This window comes from Mobula birostris, chromosome 8, assembly GCF_030028105.1.
Source record: "Mobula birostris isolate sMobBir1 chromosome 8, sMobBir1.hap1, whole genome shotgun sequence".
In the NCBI taxonomy this organism is placed as follows: domain Eukaryota; kingdom Metazoa; phylum Chordata; class Chondrichthyes; order Myliobatiformes; family Myliobatidae; genus Mobula; species Mobula birostris.
The window spans coordinates 36,388,305-36,406,666 of record NC_092377.1 but is presented as its reverse complement, the minus strand read 5'-3'; the positions used below and the strand labels follow the sequence as shown (position 1 = coordinate 36,406,666).

Below are 18,362 nucleotides of genomic sequence, written 5' to 3'. Positions count from 1 at the left end.
CCAAAGCCATTTCTGACAGGGCAACATTTTTAATTGCTGGAAAACTTGAAAATGCCAGCATTATGTATGGCTGAGCTGAGCAGATGAGTAATAAATCCCATGTTCCTGTTTCATTTTTATGTTTCTTTTCTATTGGCAGAAGGCATTTCAAAGATGATGAGCTATATCTGCCTAGACAAATCACAGGATGAGCTTTACAAACAAATCAGACATGTGCTTCGAGTATTGCTTCTCCTAATTGGGATCATTGATAGTTGAGTGGATCGTACCTGCTGATTTCTCACTTAGCTGCTTACTCAATAATCCTGTTCCCACATTGGATTATGTTTCATGCTTGCCTGCACTTACACTCCCTTCTTCTCCTTCAGCACCTGCGTGTAGCTGAAGATATATTTTAGGACCTTCTTGACACCATGAAAATGATTCCTTTCATGTAGTGCTTACTAACAAATTTTAGCATCATCAAAATTCAAAGAACTTCTCGCTAGGCTAGACCCTTGTACAATGGCAATTCTATCTGCAAAATTAAGATTAACTCTGTAAACAAACATTACATATTTTTCAGATCAATCTTTTGGCTGCCTTTGTGTTATTGGTGAAGTACTGAGGTGTGGTCCAGGCCCGGACTATCAGCTCTACAGAACATGCAGGTTATTGGGTTATTATTGCCACATGCATTGGGATGCACTGAAAACCTTTCACTTAGAGTCAGAGTCATACGGCATGGAAACACGGTACCAACAAGTTTCGTCTCATTTGCCTGCAAATGGCCCACATCTCTCTAAACCTCTCATATCCATGCACTTATCGAAATTTCCTTCAAATGTTGTTATTGCACCTGCCTCAACCACTTTGTCTGGCAGCTTACTCCATATACACACCACCCTCAGTACGGAGAAGTTGCCCTTCAGATCCCTCAAACCTTTCACCTCTCATCTTAAAACCCTGCTCTTAATTCCCTTTCCTTAGGAAAAAGGCAGTGTTGGTTCACCCTTTCTGTGACCCTTGTGATTTTATAATGTTTCCCCTCAACTCCTGTGCTTCAAGGAATGAAGTCCTAACCTTTCCAACGTTCCCTGTAACTCCTGGCAGTCTCCCTATAAGACCTGGCAGCCTTCCTGTGAATCTTTGCTGCACTATTTCCAGTTTAATTATGTCCTATAACAGGGTGACCAAAACTATATACAACACTCAATACAAGACTGAAAAAAAGTCTATAGTCCAAATCCAAAATACAGAAAACCTGAATACCATTCTCCAGGCAAAGCAGTAGGCCTTTCTCTCTCTGGAGCTGAGTGATCTCACCAGCGATAAAAAGGCAGTCTCCCCTCACCGTAGCAGAACAATCTCACCAGTGATAAAAAGGCAGTCTCCCCTCGCCGTAGCAGAACAATCTCACCAGTGATAAAAAGGCAGTCTCCCCTCTCTGTAGCAGAGCGATCTCGCCTTGGATAAAAAGGTAGGCAACTAGTGCTCACTTTCCGCATTCATTTCAATGTTTCAATCTCCCTCATCGCTTTAATTGGTGAACAATGGAAGGTTTAATCGGCAAAATATATTCAAACATTGGCTGGTGCCTGCCATGAGGTTACAGTACACTGCCTCTGCCTCCCGGAGACTGTAGAGCACGGAAACGCCCAGACGATCTCCAAAATCCAAATCACAGGCTCCAACAGTTCCAGAATCACATTCAAGATGAAAAACAAATATAAAAGACATAAAAGAAGTGAAATATATGGTTTCATGATATGGCTATTAGATATACTTGTACTTAATAAAGTGACCACTGATTGTATGTTGATATTTTTCTGCTGCTGCAGCCCATCCGATTCAAAGGTCAATGTGTTGTATGTTCAGAGATGCTCTTCTGCACACCATTGTAACCTGTGGTTATTTAAGTTATAGTCGCCTTCCTGTCAACTTGAAGCAATCAGGTCATTCTCCTCTGACCTCTCTCATTAACAAGGCATTGTCACCCAAAGAACTGCTGCTCACAGGATGATTTTATTTGTCTTTCACATCATTTTCTCTAAACCCTAGAGACTGCTGTGCATGAAAATCCCAAGAGATCAGCAATTTCTGAGACGTTCAAGTCACCCCGTCTGGCACCAACAATCATTCCATGGTCAAAATCACTTCGGTCACATTTCTTCCCCATTCTGATATTTAGTCTGAATAGCAATTGAACCTCTTGACCATGTCTGCATGCTTTTATGCATTGAGTTGCTGTCATATGATTGGCCGATTAGATATTTGAATTAAAGAGCAGGTGTACAGGCGTACCTAATAAAGTGGCCACTGAGTGTGATGACCTTTGATATCCCAGTTAAAATGGGACTGAGCCACAGTTTTAATAATCATATATCCATTGCATCACCCTCCCAGCTTAATCTGCTCTTAACTTTTTCCATACTTTCATTCTAATACAATTCTTGCCAAATGATATAACCAATTTCCTGGAATTATCAGTAGTCAAAATGATTTGAAGATGGACTGAATGCAAACAAGCAATGAGCCTGTTTCTCACACTCTGCAGATTCCAAGAGCAATCCAGACGGGGGTGCTGCAGTACAAGAAATAGAATCAGTTGCCAGGGTTTGCGGATGACGAATTGAATAAAAAAAAATTACCAGTGATTGTGATCCTATTTTTGTGCTTTCTTCCTGTGCAATTTTATCATTTTAGATTTACTCATGGAATGAGTAAATGTGAGCAACAATCTGAAACGTTGGAAAATAATGGTCTGTTGTCATTATCTCTTGACTTTGACATGTTGGGTAAAAGTTGCTGTCATACAAGAAAATAAAACTCACTTCTAGTCATAATTCAAGATTGTTACATCTCTAAAACCTTCTACTAGGCTCCATCTCTATCTCCTCTCTAAGTCCCTCCTGTTACTGCTCCGTGATACGGTTCCGCTGTTCCACTTGCAGTATTTTGCACTGCAGGAACACCTTAGTCACAACATGCTGGAGGAACTCAGCAGGTCGGGCAGCATCCGTGGAAAAGAACAGTCAACATTTTGGGCCGGAACCCTTAGAAGGGTTCCAGCCTGAAACATTGACTGCTCTTTTCCACAGATGCTGCCCGACCTGCTGATTTCCTCCAGCGCGTTGTGAGTGTTGCTTTGACCCCAGCATCTGCAGAGTATTTTGTGTTTAGGAACACCTGATAAATGTAAGTTGCTCTGGAGGTAAATTTGGAATGACTATATGGCAATTTGTGAGCAAATAACGGCAAGAACTTTGCATGGTCTGGATGATTTCCCAGAATATAGAAAAAAGAGATGATGTAATTGAGCTGTTTAAATAGATTGGCATGTTTGATTGGGCAGGTATTAGATCAGTGGGGCATAATGTTAAAATGAGAATCAGGTTGTCAGAGGTGATGTCAGAAAGCACTTCTACGATGTGCAGAAAAATGGAGTCCTCTCTCCAAAAAGAAGTGGAAGGTTGATTAATTGTAAATCTAAATACTAAAATCGTTAGGATTTTATTAAGCAAAGATGTTAAAGATTTCTGGATCGAAGGCCAAAGGCAAAGCAAGGATTTTATGCATGGAGCCAGAGGAAGTGGGTCTAAATAAGTACTTTGCGTCGGTATTCACAAAGGAAAAGGACATGGATGATGTAGAGATCAGGGAGGAGTATACTAATATTCTAAGACAATTACCTTGAGTTAACCCAACACCTTCTTACTCAATATTAATAAGGTGGAGGTGTTGTATGTTGAAAAACATTAAGATGAGTAAATCTGGAGCCTGACGGAATCTACTAGATGATACTGAGGTAAAAAGGAAGGAGATTACTTGACCATCTGGACACTCTTTAGCTAGAGTGAGATCCCAGAAGCTTGGAAAATAGCTATTTTTCATTCCTTTGTTCAGAAGGAGTAACAGGAATGATCCAGAGGTTTATAGGTTTACATCAGGTGAGTCTTACCTCAGGGAAATATGTGGAAAAGTTGTTTTATGATAAGATTTACTTGATTTGGAAAAGTGTGGACATTAGGGATAGTGAGCATGGTTTTATGTAGGGAGATTCTGCCTCATTAATTTAATCTGAGTTTTTGATGAAGATAATTGCTAAAAGTAAGGTAGTGGGATGTTGTCCACGTGGACTTTAGTAAAGCATTTACCAAGATACCAAGGTCCCTCAAATAGGCTGATTAGAAGATTAAATCCCTGTGATCCATGATGAATGGATAAGATGGATACAAAATTGGCTTGCTCATAGAATGGTGGAGGGAGGATTTTCTGATTAGATGTCTATAATCAATGGTGTTTCATTTAATAAAAATGATTTATATGAAATTATAGGTGGTCTTACCAGTACGTTTGCAGACAACACATAAAGTGTTGAAGTTGTGGACATTGAGGGAGGCTGTCAAAAGACACAGCAGGATATAGATTAATCAGAAATATGGAGAGAATATTGGCAGATGGAGTTCAACCAGAATTGATTAGAGAGCTCAAGGTAAAAGAACCCTTTGGGGCAAGCGATCATAATATGATCAAATTCACCATGAAATTTGAGAAGGAGATGCTAAAATCAGATGTATCAATACTACAGTGGAGTAAAGGGAATTACAGAGGCATGAGAGAGGCGTCGACAAGAATTGACAAGAAGGGATGATGGCACAGCAGCAAAGTCTGGAATTTCTAGAAGCAATTTGGAAGACATAGGATATATACATCCCAAAGAGGAAGAAGTATTCTAAAGGCAAGATGACACAACCGTAGCTAACAAGAGAAGTCAATACCAACATAAAAACCAAAGATATGGCATATAATAAAGTTACAGGATTAGGAAGCTTTTAAAAACCAACAGAAGGAAACTAAAAAAGTTATTAAGAAGGTAACGATGGAATATAAAAATAAGCTAGCCAATAATATTAAAGAGGGTACCAAAGTTTCTTCAGATACATAACGTGTAAAAGAGGAGTGAGAATGGGTTTCGGATATTGAAAAATGATGCTGGAGAGGTAGTAATGGGGGACAAGGAACTGGCAGATGATCTGAATAAGTATTTTGCATCAGTTTTCACTATGGAAGACACTAGCAGTATGCTGGAAATTCCAGCTATCAAGGGTTATGAATTTTGTGAAGTTACCATTACTAGAGAGAAGATTCTTGGGAAACTGAAAGGTCTGAAGATAGATAAGTTACCTGGATCAGATGGACTACACCCCAGGGTTCTGAAAGAGGTGATGAAGAGATTGTAGAGGCATTGGTAATGATCTTTCAAGAATCACTAGATTCTGGAATGGCTCCAGAAGACTGGAAAACTGCAAATGTCATTCCACTCTTCAAGAAGGGAGAGAGGCAGAAGAAAGGAATCTATAGGCCAGTTAGTCTGATCTCAATGGTTGGGAAGATGTTGGAATTGATTACTGAGATCAGGGAACTTGGAGCCACATGATAAAATAGACCATAGTCAACATGGTTTCCTCAAGGGACAAGTCTGTTGGAATTCTTTGAAGAAATAACAAGCAAGGTAGACAAAGGAGAATCACTTGATGTTGTGTACAGGATTTTCAGAAGGCCTTTGACAAGTGCCACACACGAGGCTGCTCAACAAGCTACGAACCCATGGTATTACAGGAAAGATTCTAGCATGGATAAAGCAGTGGCTGATTGGCAGGAGGCAAAGAGTGGGAATAAAGGGAGCCTTTTCTGGTTGGCTGCCAGTGACTTATGGTGTTCCACTGGGGCCTGTGTTGAGACTGATTCTTTTTACATTATATGTCAATGATTTGGATAATAGAGTTGATGGCTTTGTTGCAAAGTTTGCAGACAATATGAAGATAGGTCGTGAGGCAGGTAGTTTTGAGGAAGTAGAGGGGCTGCAGAAGGACAGACAGATTAGGAGAATGAGTCTGTGATGAGGAAGGCAAATGTAATGTTTGCATTCACTTGAAGGGAAATGGCGGAAGGAAGACAGTATCAAGGAAATGTATGGTCATGCACTTTGGCTGAAGAAATAAAAGTGTTGACTATTTTCTAAATAGAGAGAAAATACAAAAAAAAACTGAGGTGCAAAGGGACTTGGGAGTCCTTGTGCAGGATTCCCTAAAGGTTAATTTGCAGATTAAGTCTGTGATGAGGATGGTAAAAGTGATATTAGCATTCATTTCAAGCAGACTAGAATATAAAAGCAGGGATGTAATGTTGAGATTTTATAAAGCACTGGTGAGGCCTCACTTGGAGTACTGTGAGCAAGTTTGGGCTCCTTATCTCAGAAAGGATATACCAAAACTGGAGAAGGTTCAAAGGAGGTTCACAGAAATGATTCCAGGATTGAATGGCTTGTCACATGAAGAGCGTTTGATGGCTCTGGGCCTTTATTCACTAGAACTCAGAAGAATGAGGGATAACCTCATTGAAACCTATTGAATGATGAAAGGCCTAGGTAGAGTGGATGTGGAGGGTATGTTTTCTATGGTGGGAGAGTCTAAGACCAGAGAATACAGCCTCAGAATAGAGGGGTATCCTTTTAGATAGAGATGAGGAGGATTTTCTTTAGCCAGAGAGTGGTGAATCTGTGGAATTCTTCGCCACAAACAGCTGTGGAGGCCAAGGGTTTGTGTATATTTAAGGCAGAGGTTGACAGGTTTTTGATTGGTCAAGGCATGAAACGACATGGGGAGAAGGCAGGAGACTGGGGCTGAGAGGAATATTGGATCAGTGGTGATAAAATAGAGGAGTAGACTTAATGGACCAAATGGCCTAATTCTGCTCCTATCCCTTATGGTCTTATGGTCTATGGTCTAATCAGTTGTTACACTTTGAAACGTCAAATGTAAAACCTAAGTATACAGCAAATGGCAGGATGCTTCAGAGTATTGATGTATGGAGAGATCTTGGCATGCAAGTTTGTGGTGGAAACACGTGGATTGTGGTGGGGAGAGTTGATGAAGGTATATGGCATGAAGGTTGGGACTTGACTATAGAATTCAGGGAGTCATTTTGTAACTGTACAGTAAGTAAGACTACATCTGAAGTATTGTGTACAGTTCTAGGCAGGAAAGATGGGACAGGGCGCAGAAAAGGTTCACTAGAATGTCGATTGGATTGGAGTGTATTAAAGTAAGGAGACTTTAGACAAAGTTGGATAGTTTTCTCTGAAGGCTGAGGGAGTGACCTGATAAAAGAATATAAAGTTTTGAGAAGCATAGATAACGTAGATAATCAGAGTCTTTTTCCGGGGATGAAATGTCAATTACTAGAGGGCATGTGCTGAAGGTGAGGGAGATGTGTGAGACAAGCTCTTTACACAATGGATACTAGGTACCCGGAGGGTGCTGTGCAGGGCTGATAGAGGCAGATATAACAATGTTTAAGAGCCATTTAGATTGGTTACAAACAGGCAAGGGAGGGAGGAATATGGACCATGTGCAGGCAGTTGGCATTTTGGTTGAAGCAGACATGACGAGCTGCAGGACTAACAGATCCTCAGGACAGCATCACCAGCTAAGTGATGACTAAACTTAGCTGGTGATGCTGTCCTGAGGAACTGACTCATACCCACAGTCAGAGCCTCCTCAGAGTGATGACGCAGGTTGATCGAGCAGCAAAGTCGACATTTTATATAGAATGCTTGCCTTCATAGACAGGATGTTGAACATATGAGTTAGGACTTTTAAAACATGAGTTAGACCACACTTGCAATGTTGTTTACAGCTCTGTTCACCCCATTGCAGAAGGATATAGTGACAATAGAGAGAGGGTGCAAGAGATTTGTTAGAATGTTGCCTGGAGTGCAGGGCTCTATATAAGGAGGGATTGGATAGGCTGGGTTTACTCCCACTGAAACATAGGAGATTGGGGAGTGATGTCATAGAAAATTACAACATTATGAGTGGTATAGGAAAGATAGATATGGAGAGTCTTTTCCCAGGACAGGGTCATCTGGAACTGGATGGCAGAATTTAAAATGAGATGATCAGAGGGGTAAGTTTTTCAAACAGAAGGTGGCGGTTATCTAGAACAAACGGCCAGAGGAGGCGGTATAGGTAGGTACAATTACAACATTTAAAGAACATTTGAATAGGTACTTAGATACGAAATGAGTAGTGGGATAATGGCCTAATGCAGGCAAATTATGATTAGCGTGGACAGGCATCAAAGTCAGTACAGACGTGCTGAGCCGAAAGGGTTCATTCCTGTGCTAACGAATTCTATAATTCCGTCATTCCATAACCTTTGGTTCTTGGCTGGGATTTCATTCACAGTTGTTCTGCTGTACAGAAACACTGTGTTGATTCATCTTGTTAAGAGGCTAAATTTAAAACTGCTGAATAAAGAACAATGATTGCAAAACATGATTAACCCCTGCTTGTTGCTTCTGAAAGCAGACAGTGTACCATTGCCTGCTATTGCTGAAGAGGTCATATTGTGAGTTCCTTGCATGTTTAGAGCTAGCCTGCACTTCTTTCCACCAACTTGCCCTTCTTACATGGGAGGTGTATTGTGGCTACAGAGAGTGGTGGAATTAATGTCTCCATATACTACCCTGAGATTGATTTTTCAATGCAGAACCTTGATCGGAAACAGTGTTTGGTTATGACATAATGAGGGACAGAGATCATCTCTCCTTTGATGAAGTATCTCTAGCAAGGCCACAGTACAGTGTTCCTAATACTCCCATGTTATTAGGAATGTGGAGGGAGTTCTGTGGAATGTAGCAGTGGCACCAAGAAACACAATCTTGCATTAAGAAGGACAACAGTCCATCTAGGTTCTCAAACAGACAGACTATTGTTGATAATGCTGAGATACTGTCAGCAGACAAGGCTGCTTGTAGTCATCCTCAAAGACCAGTGAAGCCTTCTCTGCTGGAAGTCAATCGCATTTCAGTAGCAATGGTGTGTTCACTGGAGCTGCACTCCACAAGAGCACCAGTCAAGGAAAGGCCTGCAAGTGTCATGCATCTAGAAAATGCAAGTCATGTTTCATTGTAACGTGAGGAAGTTTCGTTTATAGATTTTATTTCATGGATTTCTTTTGTGTTTTTGCATTGTTACCAACTCAACATATTGATGCCTAGTAGCAAAGAATGGGTGGGGTTAAGTGCTAACAAACAGAGAAATTGAGGTTGCATTTATTGGTAGACAGGTACCCCGGCAGAAAGGGCCGCAAAGGCTGCCTCCTTTCCTCCTAGTTCTCTTCCTCATGTCCCTGTGCCCCAGTGGCAAAGAACATCCCTCATGGTGGTCAGGTAGCATGCAGAAGACCATCACTAAACTTCTGAGATGGATACCAAACAATTTAGGGATTCTCCTTGGCCAGGCACAGAACTGTTTCAATGCAATGTTATTTCCAGTGGCTGAACATATTCTGCTGTGTGAGAGGCATCCGTTGGAATGCTGATCTCAAAAATGTTGTTGAATCAGTATTCCAAATCTTACTTCCAACTGGTACATTGTCCTGACATATTAGAATTAAACTGGCACCTGTAACACTCAAAGAGTTTGAGTCACATTGAATCTAATTACTGTTTCAAAAAAATCAGTTTTAAATGTTACCAACAGATGTCAATCAGTAGAGAAAGGCAGCAACACCTCCAGCACAATTATTCTCAACACAGGTACCCCACAGGGCCTGGACTCTCAGCTTGCTAATCTGCTCCCTTGTGACTGTGCAGCCAGTTCATCTCTAGCTTCATAAAGCCAAAAGACACAGGACCATAATTAGGCCATCCAACCCACTGAGTCTTCACTTCCCTCTCAACCCCATTCCCCTGCCCTCTCCCCAAAATATTTCACCACCCTCTGGCTAAAGAAATTTCTCTTCACCTCTGTTCTAAGTGGATGCCCCTCTATTCAGAGGCTGTGCCCCCTGACCCTAGACTCCCCCCACTACAGGAAACATCCATTCCATACCCACTGTATCCAGGCCTATCAAAATTCGACAGGTTTCAATGAGATCCCCCCTCATTCTTCTCAGTTCCAGCAAGTAAAGGCCCAAACTATCAATCACTCCTCAGACCATAAGCCTTTCATTCCCAGAATCCTTGTCATGAACCTCCTCTGAACCTTCTCCAATGTCAGCACATCCTTTCTTAAATAAGGGTCCCAAAACTGCTCACAATACTCCAAGTGAGGCCTTAGCAGTGTCTTATAAAGCCCCAGAGAGAAAGGGAGAACTCCATGTACATGTTTGCTGATAATAGCACCGTAATGGGCCATATCTCAAATAATGATAAGTTGGAGTGCAGGAGGAAGATAGAGAGCCTAGTAACAACAACCTTTCCATCCATGTCAGCAAAACAAAGCAACTGGTCACTTCAGGAAGGGATCATGCACATAATTGTGTTTAGGGCTAATCATGTTGATGCCATTGCCAAGAAAGCTCACCAGTGCCTCTAATTCCTCTAGAGTTAAAGGAAGCTTGACCCTTACCAATTGAAATTGCTCATCCATGACTACAAGAATCTGTAGAGAGTGATGGACACAGCTCATCACTCACCTCCATACACCCCATAGACTCTCCATACATATCATGCTGCCTTGAAAAAGCAGCCAACATAATCAAAGCTCCCTCCAACCACAGACATTCTCTCTTTTACCCCCTTCCCATCTGCAAAAGATAGAAAATCCTGAAAGCACGTGCCTCCAGATTCAAGGACTGCTTCTATTCCGTTGTTATAAAACCATTGAATGGCTCCTAGCAAGATAAGGTGGTTTCTTGACCCCACAGTTTACGTCTATGACCCTATGCCTTATTGTCCACCTGCACTGCACTTTCTCTGTAACTGTAACACTTTATTCTGTTATTGTTTAACCTTGTACTCCCTCCATGCACTGTTATAATGAATTGATCTGTATGAATGGTATACAAGTTTTTCACTGTAGCTTTTGGCATATTGGCCTTCATAAATCAAAGTCTTGAGTACACAAGTAGGGATGTTATGTTGATATTGTTTAAGGTGTTTGTGAGGCCTAATTTGGAGTACTGTGTGTTACCCCTATCCCTATGTCACTCTGCCCCCTCCCCCAGCTGCCTATCACCTCCCTCATGGTTCCGCCTCCTTCTACTATCCATTGTGTTTTCCCCTATTCTTTCTTCACCTTTCCTGCCTATCACCTCCCTGCTTCCCCTCTCCCACCCCTTTATCTTTCCCCTTACTGGTTTTTCACCTGGAACCTACCAGCCTTCTCCTTCCCACCCTCCCCCCACCTTCTTTATAGGGCCTCTGCCCCTTCCCCCTACAGTCCCGATGAAGGGTTCCAGCCAAAATGTCGACCGATCTTTTCCACGGATGCAGCCCGACCTGCTGAGTTCCTCCAGTGTGTTGTGAGTATGTAATTCTGGTTACCTACAGGAAAGATAGCAACAAAATTGAAGGAGTACAGAGAAAACTTAAAAGGATTTTGCCAGGACTTGAGGAGCTGAGTTATAGGAAAAGGTTGAATAGGTTAGGACTTTATTCCTTGGTGTGTAGGAAAATGAGGGGAGATTTGGTAGATGTATAAAAAATTATGAGGGGTATAGATAGGGTAAAGGTAACCAGGCCTTTTCCAATGAGGTTGGGTGGGACTACAAGTAGAGGTCATAGATTAAGGGTGAAAGGTGAAATGTTTAATGGGAACATGGGGGAAACTTCTGCTCTCAGAGGATGGTAGAAGTATAGAATGAGCTGCTAATGGAAGTGGTGTATGCAAGTTTGATTTCAACATTTAAGAGAAGTTTGGATAGGTACATGGATGTGCGGGGTATGGATGACTATGATCCAGGTGCAGGTCCATGGGACAAGGCAGATTAATAGTTTGGCATAGTCAAGATGGGGCAAAGGGTCCTTTTCTGTGTATGTACCTCAATACATATGACAATTATAAAAAATTACCAAATTACTAATTAAAAAGTAAAGTCAAAGGAACATAGCTGTTCCCCTTAGATTTAATAGATTCTTGATTTTATGGTATCTTCATGGGATTTGCACTATTGTTTGGCATGGATTAAATGCATGTTTTATCAGACATCTCTGGGACTGTGTAACAGGCTCATTAAGTTATTAACATGAGAAATTCTGCAGATGCTGATGAAGGGTCCACCCCGAAACGTCAACTGTGTATCCCTTTCCAAAGGTGCTGCCTGGCCTCTTGAGTTTCTCCAGCATTTTGCGTATGTTGCCTCATTCAATTACTGTTCTGAGCCTGTTTGAGATGGTATCCATTTGAAACTTTCGATCATCAAATAGGCAAAGTTAACCTCAAATAACTCTTTAGGCAAACGAGAAGATCAGCAGATGCTGGAAATCCGAGCAACACACACAAAATACTGGAGCAACTCAGCAGGCCAGGCAGTATATATGGAAAAAAGTACTGTCGATGTTCGGGCCAAAACTCTTCAGCGGGACTGGAGAAAAAAAGATGAGGAGTAGATTAAGAAGGTGGGGGAAGGGGAGAGAGAACTGCCAGGTGTTAGATGAAACCTGGAGGGGGAAGGATGAAGTAAAGAGCTGGGAAGTTGATTGGTGAAAGAGACAGCAGGCCAGGGAAGAGAGAAAAAGGGGGAGGAGCACCAGAGGGAGGCGATAGTCGGGCAAGGAGATGAGGTGAGAGAGGGACAAGGGAATGGGAAATGGAGAAGAGGAGAGGTTGGGGAGCATTACTGGAAGTTTGAGAAATCGATGTTCATGCTATCAGGTTGGAGGCTACCCAAATGGAATATAAGGTGTTGTTCCTCCAACCTAAAATGGGTGGCCACTGGGAGATCCCAATTGTTCTGGTGGACGGAGCATAGATGCTCGGCGGAGCAGTCTCCCAATCTATGCTGGGTCTTACCAATGTACAGGAGGCCACACCGGGAGCATCGAACACAGTAAATGATCCCAACAGACTCACAGGTGAAGTGCTGCATCTGCTGGAAGGACTGTTTAGGGTCCTGGATGGTGGTGAGGGAGGAAGTGTAGCACGTGTTCCGCTTGCAAGGATAAAGGCCAGGAGGGAGATCACTGGGGAGGGATGAATGGAGAAGGGAGTCACGTAGGGAGCAATCCCTGCGGAAAGCAGTAAGTGGGGTGCACGGAAAGATGTGCTTGGTGTGGGATCCTGTTGGAGGTGGTAGAAGTTTTGGAGAATTATGTGCTAGATGCGGAGGCTGGGGGGGCTGTAGGTGAGGACAAGAGGAACCCTATCCCTGGTAGTGTGGCGGGAGGATGAGGTAAGAGCAGACATGCGTGAAATGGAAGAAAAGCATTGAGGGCAGCTTTGATGGTGGAGGGAGGGAAGTCCCTTTCTTTGAAAAAGGAGGACATCTCCTTTGTTCTAGAATGAAAAGCCTCATCCGGAGGGCAGATGCAAAAGGAATTCAGAGAAGGGGATGGTGTTTTTACAAGTAGCAGAATGGGATGAGGTATAGTCCAGGTAGCTGTGAGAGTCCGTTGGTTTATAATAGATATCGGTGGATTAACTGTCTCCAGAGATAGAGATTGTGAGATTGAGAAAGGGAAAGGAGGTGTTGGAAATGGACCAGGTGAATTTGAGGGCAGGGTGGAAGTTGGAGGTGAAGTGGATGAAATTGACGAGTTCAGCATGGGTGTAGGAAGTAGCACCAATGCAGTTGTTGATGTAGTATAGGAGAAGTGCGGGACGGTCATCAGTGTAGGTTTGAAACTTGGACTGTTCCACATAGCTGACAAATAGGCAGGCATATCTTTGAGTCCTTCCTGGTGGGGTATGGAGGTGTATAGGGACTGGACATCCATAGTGAAAATGAGCCAGGGAACTTGAAATCTTTGAAAAGGTCAAGAGTGTGTGAGGTGTAGGCAAATTCTTTAGACAAATGCTTACAAATACCTGCACATTGAATCATGGAGAGATACAGCAGAGAAACAAACACTTTGGCCTACCAGTTTCATGCTGACCATTAACTATTCCTTGAGTCTAATTGTACACGAACCCCTTTATAATTTCCATCATAGCTCGTACAACGCAGAGACCCTCATCCCGTACTATAAGGAAAGGTTGGACAAACTTTAAGTTGCTTTCTGTGGAGAAGAAGAGGTTGTGGGGGTGGGGGGGGAACTAATAGAAGAATATAAGATTATGAGGGGTGCAGATATGGTGGGCAGCCAGCAGCTTTTTTACACAGGGTTGAAATGTCTAATTCTAGAAGTCAAAGTCATGGTATTTAAAGTGAGAGGGGATAATTTCAAAGTGGATATGCAGAGCACATTTTTACACCAAGAGTGGTGGATCCATGGAATGCACTGCCAGGGGTAGTAGTGAAACAAATATAATAGGAGGCATTTAAAAGTCTCTTGGATAGACACAAATGTACAGAGAATGAAGGCATATAGGCACTGTGCTGACAGAAGGGTTTAGTTCAATAAGGTGCTTAATTACTGGTTAGTTAGTTCCAAACATAATGGTGAGCCAAAGGACCTGTCCCTGTGCTGTACTGTTCTATGTTTTATGTTGATAACCCCCCCGCAGATTCAAATATATACCAGACGCAATTTATAGTGGCCAATTGACCTATCAACCTGTGTGCCTTTGGGCTGTGGGAAGAATCGTTGGTCTGTGCTGAATTAAACAGGGAAGGTGGTGTCAGATCTGCTCAGGCAGATTCCTCCCATGCTTCACCCAGTTAACAGGAATCACCTGCTACTCGTTTCCATCTCATCACCTGCAGCCTATTTAAACCCAGCTCTCATTCACAGCCCTTGTTCATTCATCGAACCAGCCAGCCTCAACCAGTTGCTCCTAGCCTTCAGTTACTTTTGTTGCCTTGTCATGTCAAGTATCTGTTCTCTCTTGTTAGGAGCCACCTTATGGCTTGTTATTTTGTTGTTTACTATTAAAGTCATCACTCACTTCTGAATCGTCTCTGCTGCTCCGTGTTTGGTTCAAGGCTCCTCCACATTTCCTGAGTGGATGAATGAACAAATGATTGACCCAGCAGAGTTTGCTTGTCTAAAACAAGTTGTTCATTGACAGGAGGACACAATCGAGAAGCAGCAGGAAACCATTGACCATCTGCTCACCATTCTCAACCAAATCTCTGTCTCAATACAGCAACCCTGCGCCAGTCAACCTCCTCCCTCAGAGCCCCAGATTCTGCTGCCCGAACATTTTGATGGCCCCCCAACCTGATGCCGCAGCTCCCTGTCGCAGTGTGTCCGGCACTTCAATCTCCAGCCATCTCTGTGTTTTACGGATCAAGCCAAAATTGCCTTCAGTATCTGTCCCTTGACTGGGTAAGCTCTGATATAGGCTGCCACTAAATGGGATAAGAAGACCCCCATTTGCAGCAGATATGAATATCTCACTGGTGAGATGTGACGGTTTTCGACCATCCAGGAAGCGAAAGGGATGCAGCGGATCAGTTACTTTGCCTGTGTCAAGGCTCACACTCATGGTGCTGGATTACACCATGGAATCCAGGACCCACTTGGCAGAGTGCGACTGGAGCCCATTACCATTATGGTCTCTTAGAGCACTTGAAAGGCAAGCTGTCTACCTGGGAGATGCCCGCTGACCTTGAAAGCTTCATCACTCTGGTCCTCCACATCAATGTGTCTTGTAGAACAACCCTCCTAATGGTCAGTTCCATTCCCAAAATCGTTTCATACTGCAGGGTGCTCCTCAGCGGCACCTCCAGAACCCAGGCAGCTAGGGAGACCTCCCCTAACGTCCCAAGTGTGCGAGCATTGGTGGAGAAACAACTTGCGTGTCTACAGCGAAGCAGCTGAACGTCAACGCATCAAGTGTCCACTGCATCCGGGAAGTGGCATCACCATGTAGAGGTGAGGGGCCCTCTATCTGGTGAGCTCTCGCCAGCCCCTCGTTCCAGCACCATAGCCCAACTCACTCTCTCTCCGTCCTCCTCCACACACTGATGGCTCTACATACCCAGCAGGCTCTGGTGGATTCCGATGCAGTTGACAACTTCCTGCACTGGACTCTGTGTGCCGCTTGGACTTCATACCTAGCCAATCCCTTCTGCACCACCATCATTGACAGATCTTGCTTGGGGTCTGGGATGGTCAGCGAGTGCAGACGCACTGTGCACATGATCAACGGAGAGTACTGCAAATCCATCCAATTTCTCCTGATCAACACACCCAGCACTCCTCTTATCTTGGGTTACCCCTGACTCTGTCCTTACGACCCTCACTTCACATGATCATCCAGTTCAATGCTGAATTGGGGACCCACCTACCACTACAACAGTTTGCAACCTCAGATGACCTCACCCGGTAAATTGATGGAGACAGGGAAACCCAAGCCTCGCTAAAGTTTCATTGGAATGCCACAACCTTGCCGTCACCTTCAGTAAGAGGGAAACCAGCACCCTGCCACCTCACAGACCACATGACTGCACAATCAACCCCCTCTCAAGCACAACCTGTCTCCAAGGTTACCTGTTCCCCTTCTCTTCTCCTGAGACCCAAGCCGTGAATGACCACATCGTGAAGGACAACTGCTTCATTCAACCATCCCAGTCACCAGCCAGAGCAGGATTCTTCTTTGTCACAAAAGATGGGGATCTTTGTCCCTGCATCGACTACTGAAGACGCAACAAAATCACCACTAAGAAACGCCCCCATTTCCCCTTGATGGATAGCACATTCGAAACAAACTGTGGATCCATATCTTCAGCAAACTGGATCTACAGGGATTGTACAACCTGATCTGCATTCACTTGGGAGAAGGAGTGGAAGACAGCATTTATACCACCCACTGGCCACTATGAATACTTGGTGATACCTTTCGGAATTTCCCACTGTTCAGCCATTTCCAAGCCTTCATTAGTGAAATCCTTCAAGACATGCCACCTCAACAACATTCTCATCTTCTCCAAAAATCTCCAAGACCACATCTGTCATGTCTGTTCAGTCCTTCAGTCTCCTTGAAAACCAGCTGTACTGCAGGTTAGAAAAATGCCAGTTCCACACCCCTAGTTTATGTCCTTTCCCCCTCAGCATAACAATGGACCCAGAGAAAATGTGAATTGTTTGTGCCCCAACTGCACTCACTCAAACAGCTACTGAGCTTCTTGAGCTTCTTCTACTTCTACCACTGTTTCATCCAAAACAACAGCCAAACATCACTCCTCTCACCTCCCTCATTAAGTCACCTGGTCTGCTGCCATGGACCACACTTCTGGAGAGCTCGAGACACTTCACCATCACTTCCATTCTCTGTCGTCCGAGTCCCTCCGGTCGTTTTGTGGTATAGTTGGACACTTCTGACATGGACACAGTGACCATCCTCTCCCAGCGAGGACTGGACAGGAATACGTGGCCTTATTCTGCCTTCTCGCACAAGTTTAACTCTACACAGTATGGTTATGGAGTCAGAGACAGGGAACTGTTCACCATTAAATGAGCCTTGGAGGAATGGAGATATTGGGTGATATCTGAGCCCTGCCTGATCTGGTCTAATCACCATAACCTCATTTCCATACAACAGACCTACCTGGCTCCAAGAACATGAAACAGAGGTCAACCCTCAGCTTATCATTCCATCCTCCCAGATCCTCACCCCGATCATCTGGGACCTTGAGAACCGGATCTGCCAAGCCCTACAACATTAGCCTCTTCCTACTGACACCCCAGAAAACCACATGTACGTGCTGGCTGTCATGCATTGTGAAGGATTCCAGTGGGCCCGCTCCACACTGCTGTCCGGCCATTCAGATGCACGATGGCCTCTAGATTTTCTGTGATGCCAGTTCTGATGGGCTACCATGGTCATTTATGTCTGCCCTCAATGTCTCCAGTCCAATTCCTCCAACCAGTGGCCCTCTGGGCTCCTGTGACCTCATACGATCCCTCAACGCCTGTGGTCTTGCATCCCCATGGATTTTATCATGGGTTTGCTGCCTTCCAATGAGGCCACGGTGATCGTTATAGTGGTTGACTAGTTCTCCAAGGTAGCCCATTTCATTATTCTCCCCAAACTTCCATCAGCCACTGAGATGGGGGACCTGGTTCTCCGCCATATAGTCAACCTCCATGGCTTCCCTCAGGGCACTGAGTTGGACCCTGCACCACCCAAACCTAGGATGATGGAAGGTGGTCCAGTGTACATGGTTCACTGGTTGATGGATTTATGTCATCATGGACAGAGTATGCAGCCCGGTGGAGAGGTCTTAGATGCTGTCCAGTTTCATCTTGGATCCATTGCTCATCGAGGAGCTCCACTGGACCCACCCAGATTGCCTTGGGCCAAGTGTCCTGGCAGGCCTGCACAGGCAGGCATCTCCAGTTTCCATCCAGTTAGCAGAAATCACCTGCAGCCTACTTCAACTTACCTCTCATCCACAGCCCTTGTTCATTCATCGAACCAGCCAGCCGCAAACATTTGCTCTTAGCATTCAGTTGCCTTGTTGCCTGCTGTGCTTAGTATCTG

At 43.9% G+C, this 18,362-nt stretch overlaps 1 protein-coding gene across 1 annotated transcript in view; it reads right to left on the bottom strand.

Moving 5' to 3' along the window:
* The window catches only part of LOC140201993 (homeobox protein prophet of Pit-1-like), a 56,046-nt gene extending 40,684 nt beyond the window's left edge, over positions 1 to 15,362 (bottom strand). The window contains exons 1-2 of the mRNA XM_072266860.1: positions 15,095 to 15,362; positions 4,328 to 4,381 (exon numbers count right to left, since the gene is read on the bottom strand). Coding sequence (XP_072122961.1) covers positions 4,328 to 4,381; positions 15,095 to 15,362 — 322 coding nt within the window. The remainder of the gene's footprint in view (positions 1 to 4,327; positions 4,382 to 15,094) is intronic.
* Between the last annotated feature and the right edge of the window lie 3,000 nt (positions 15,363 to 18,362).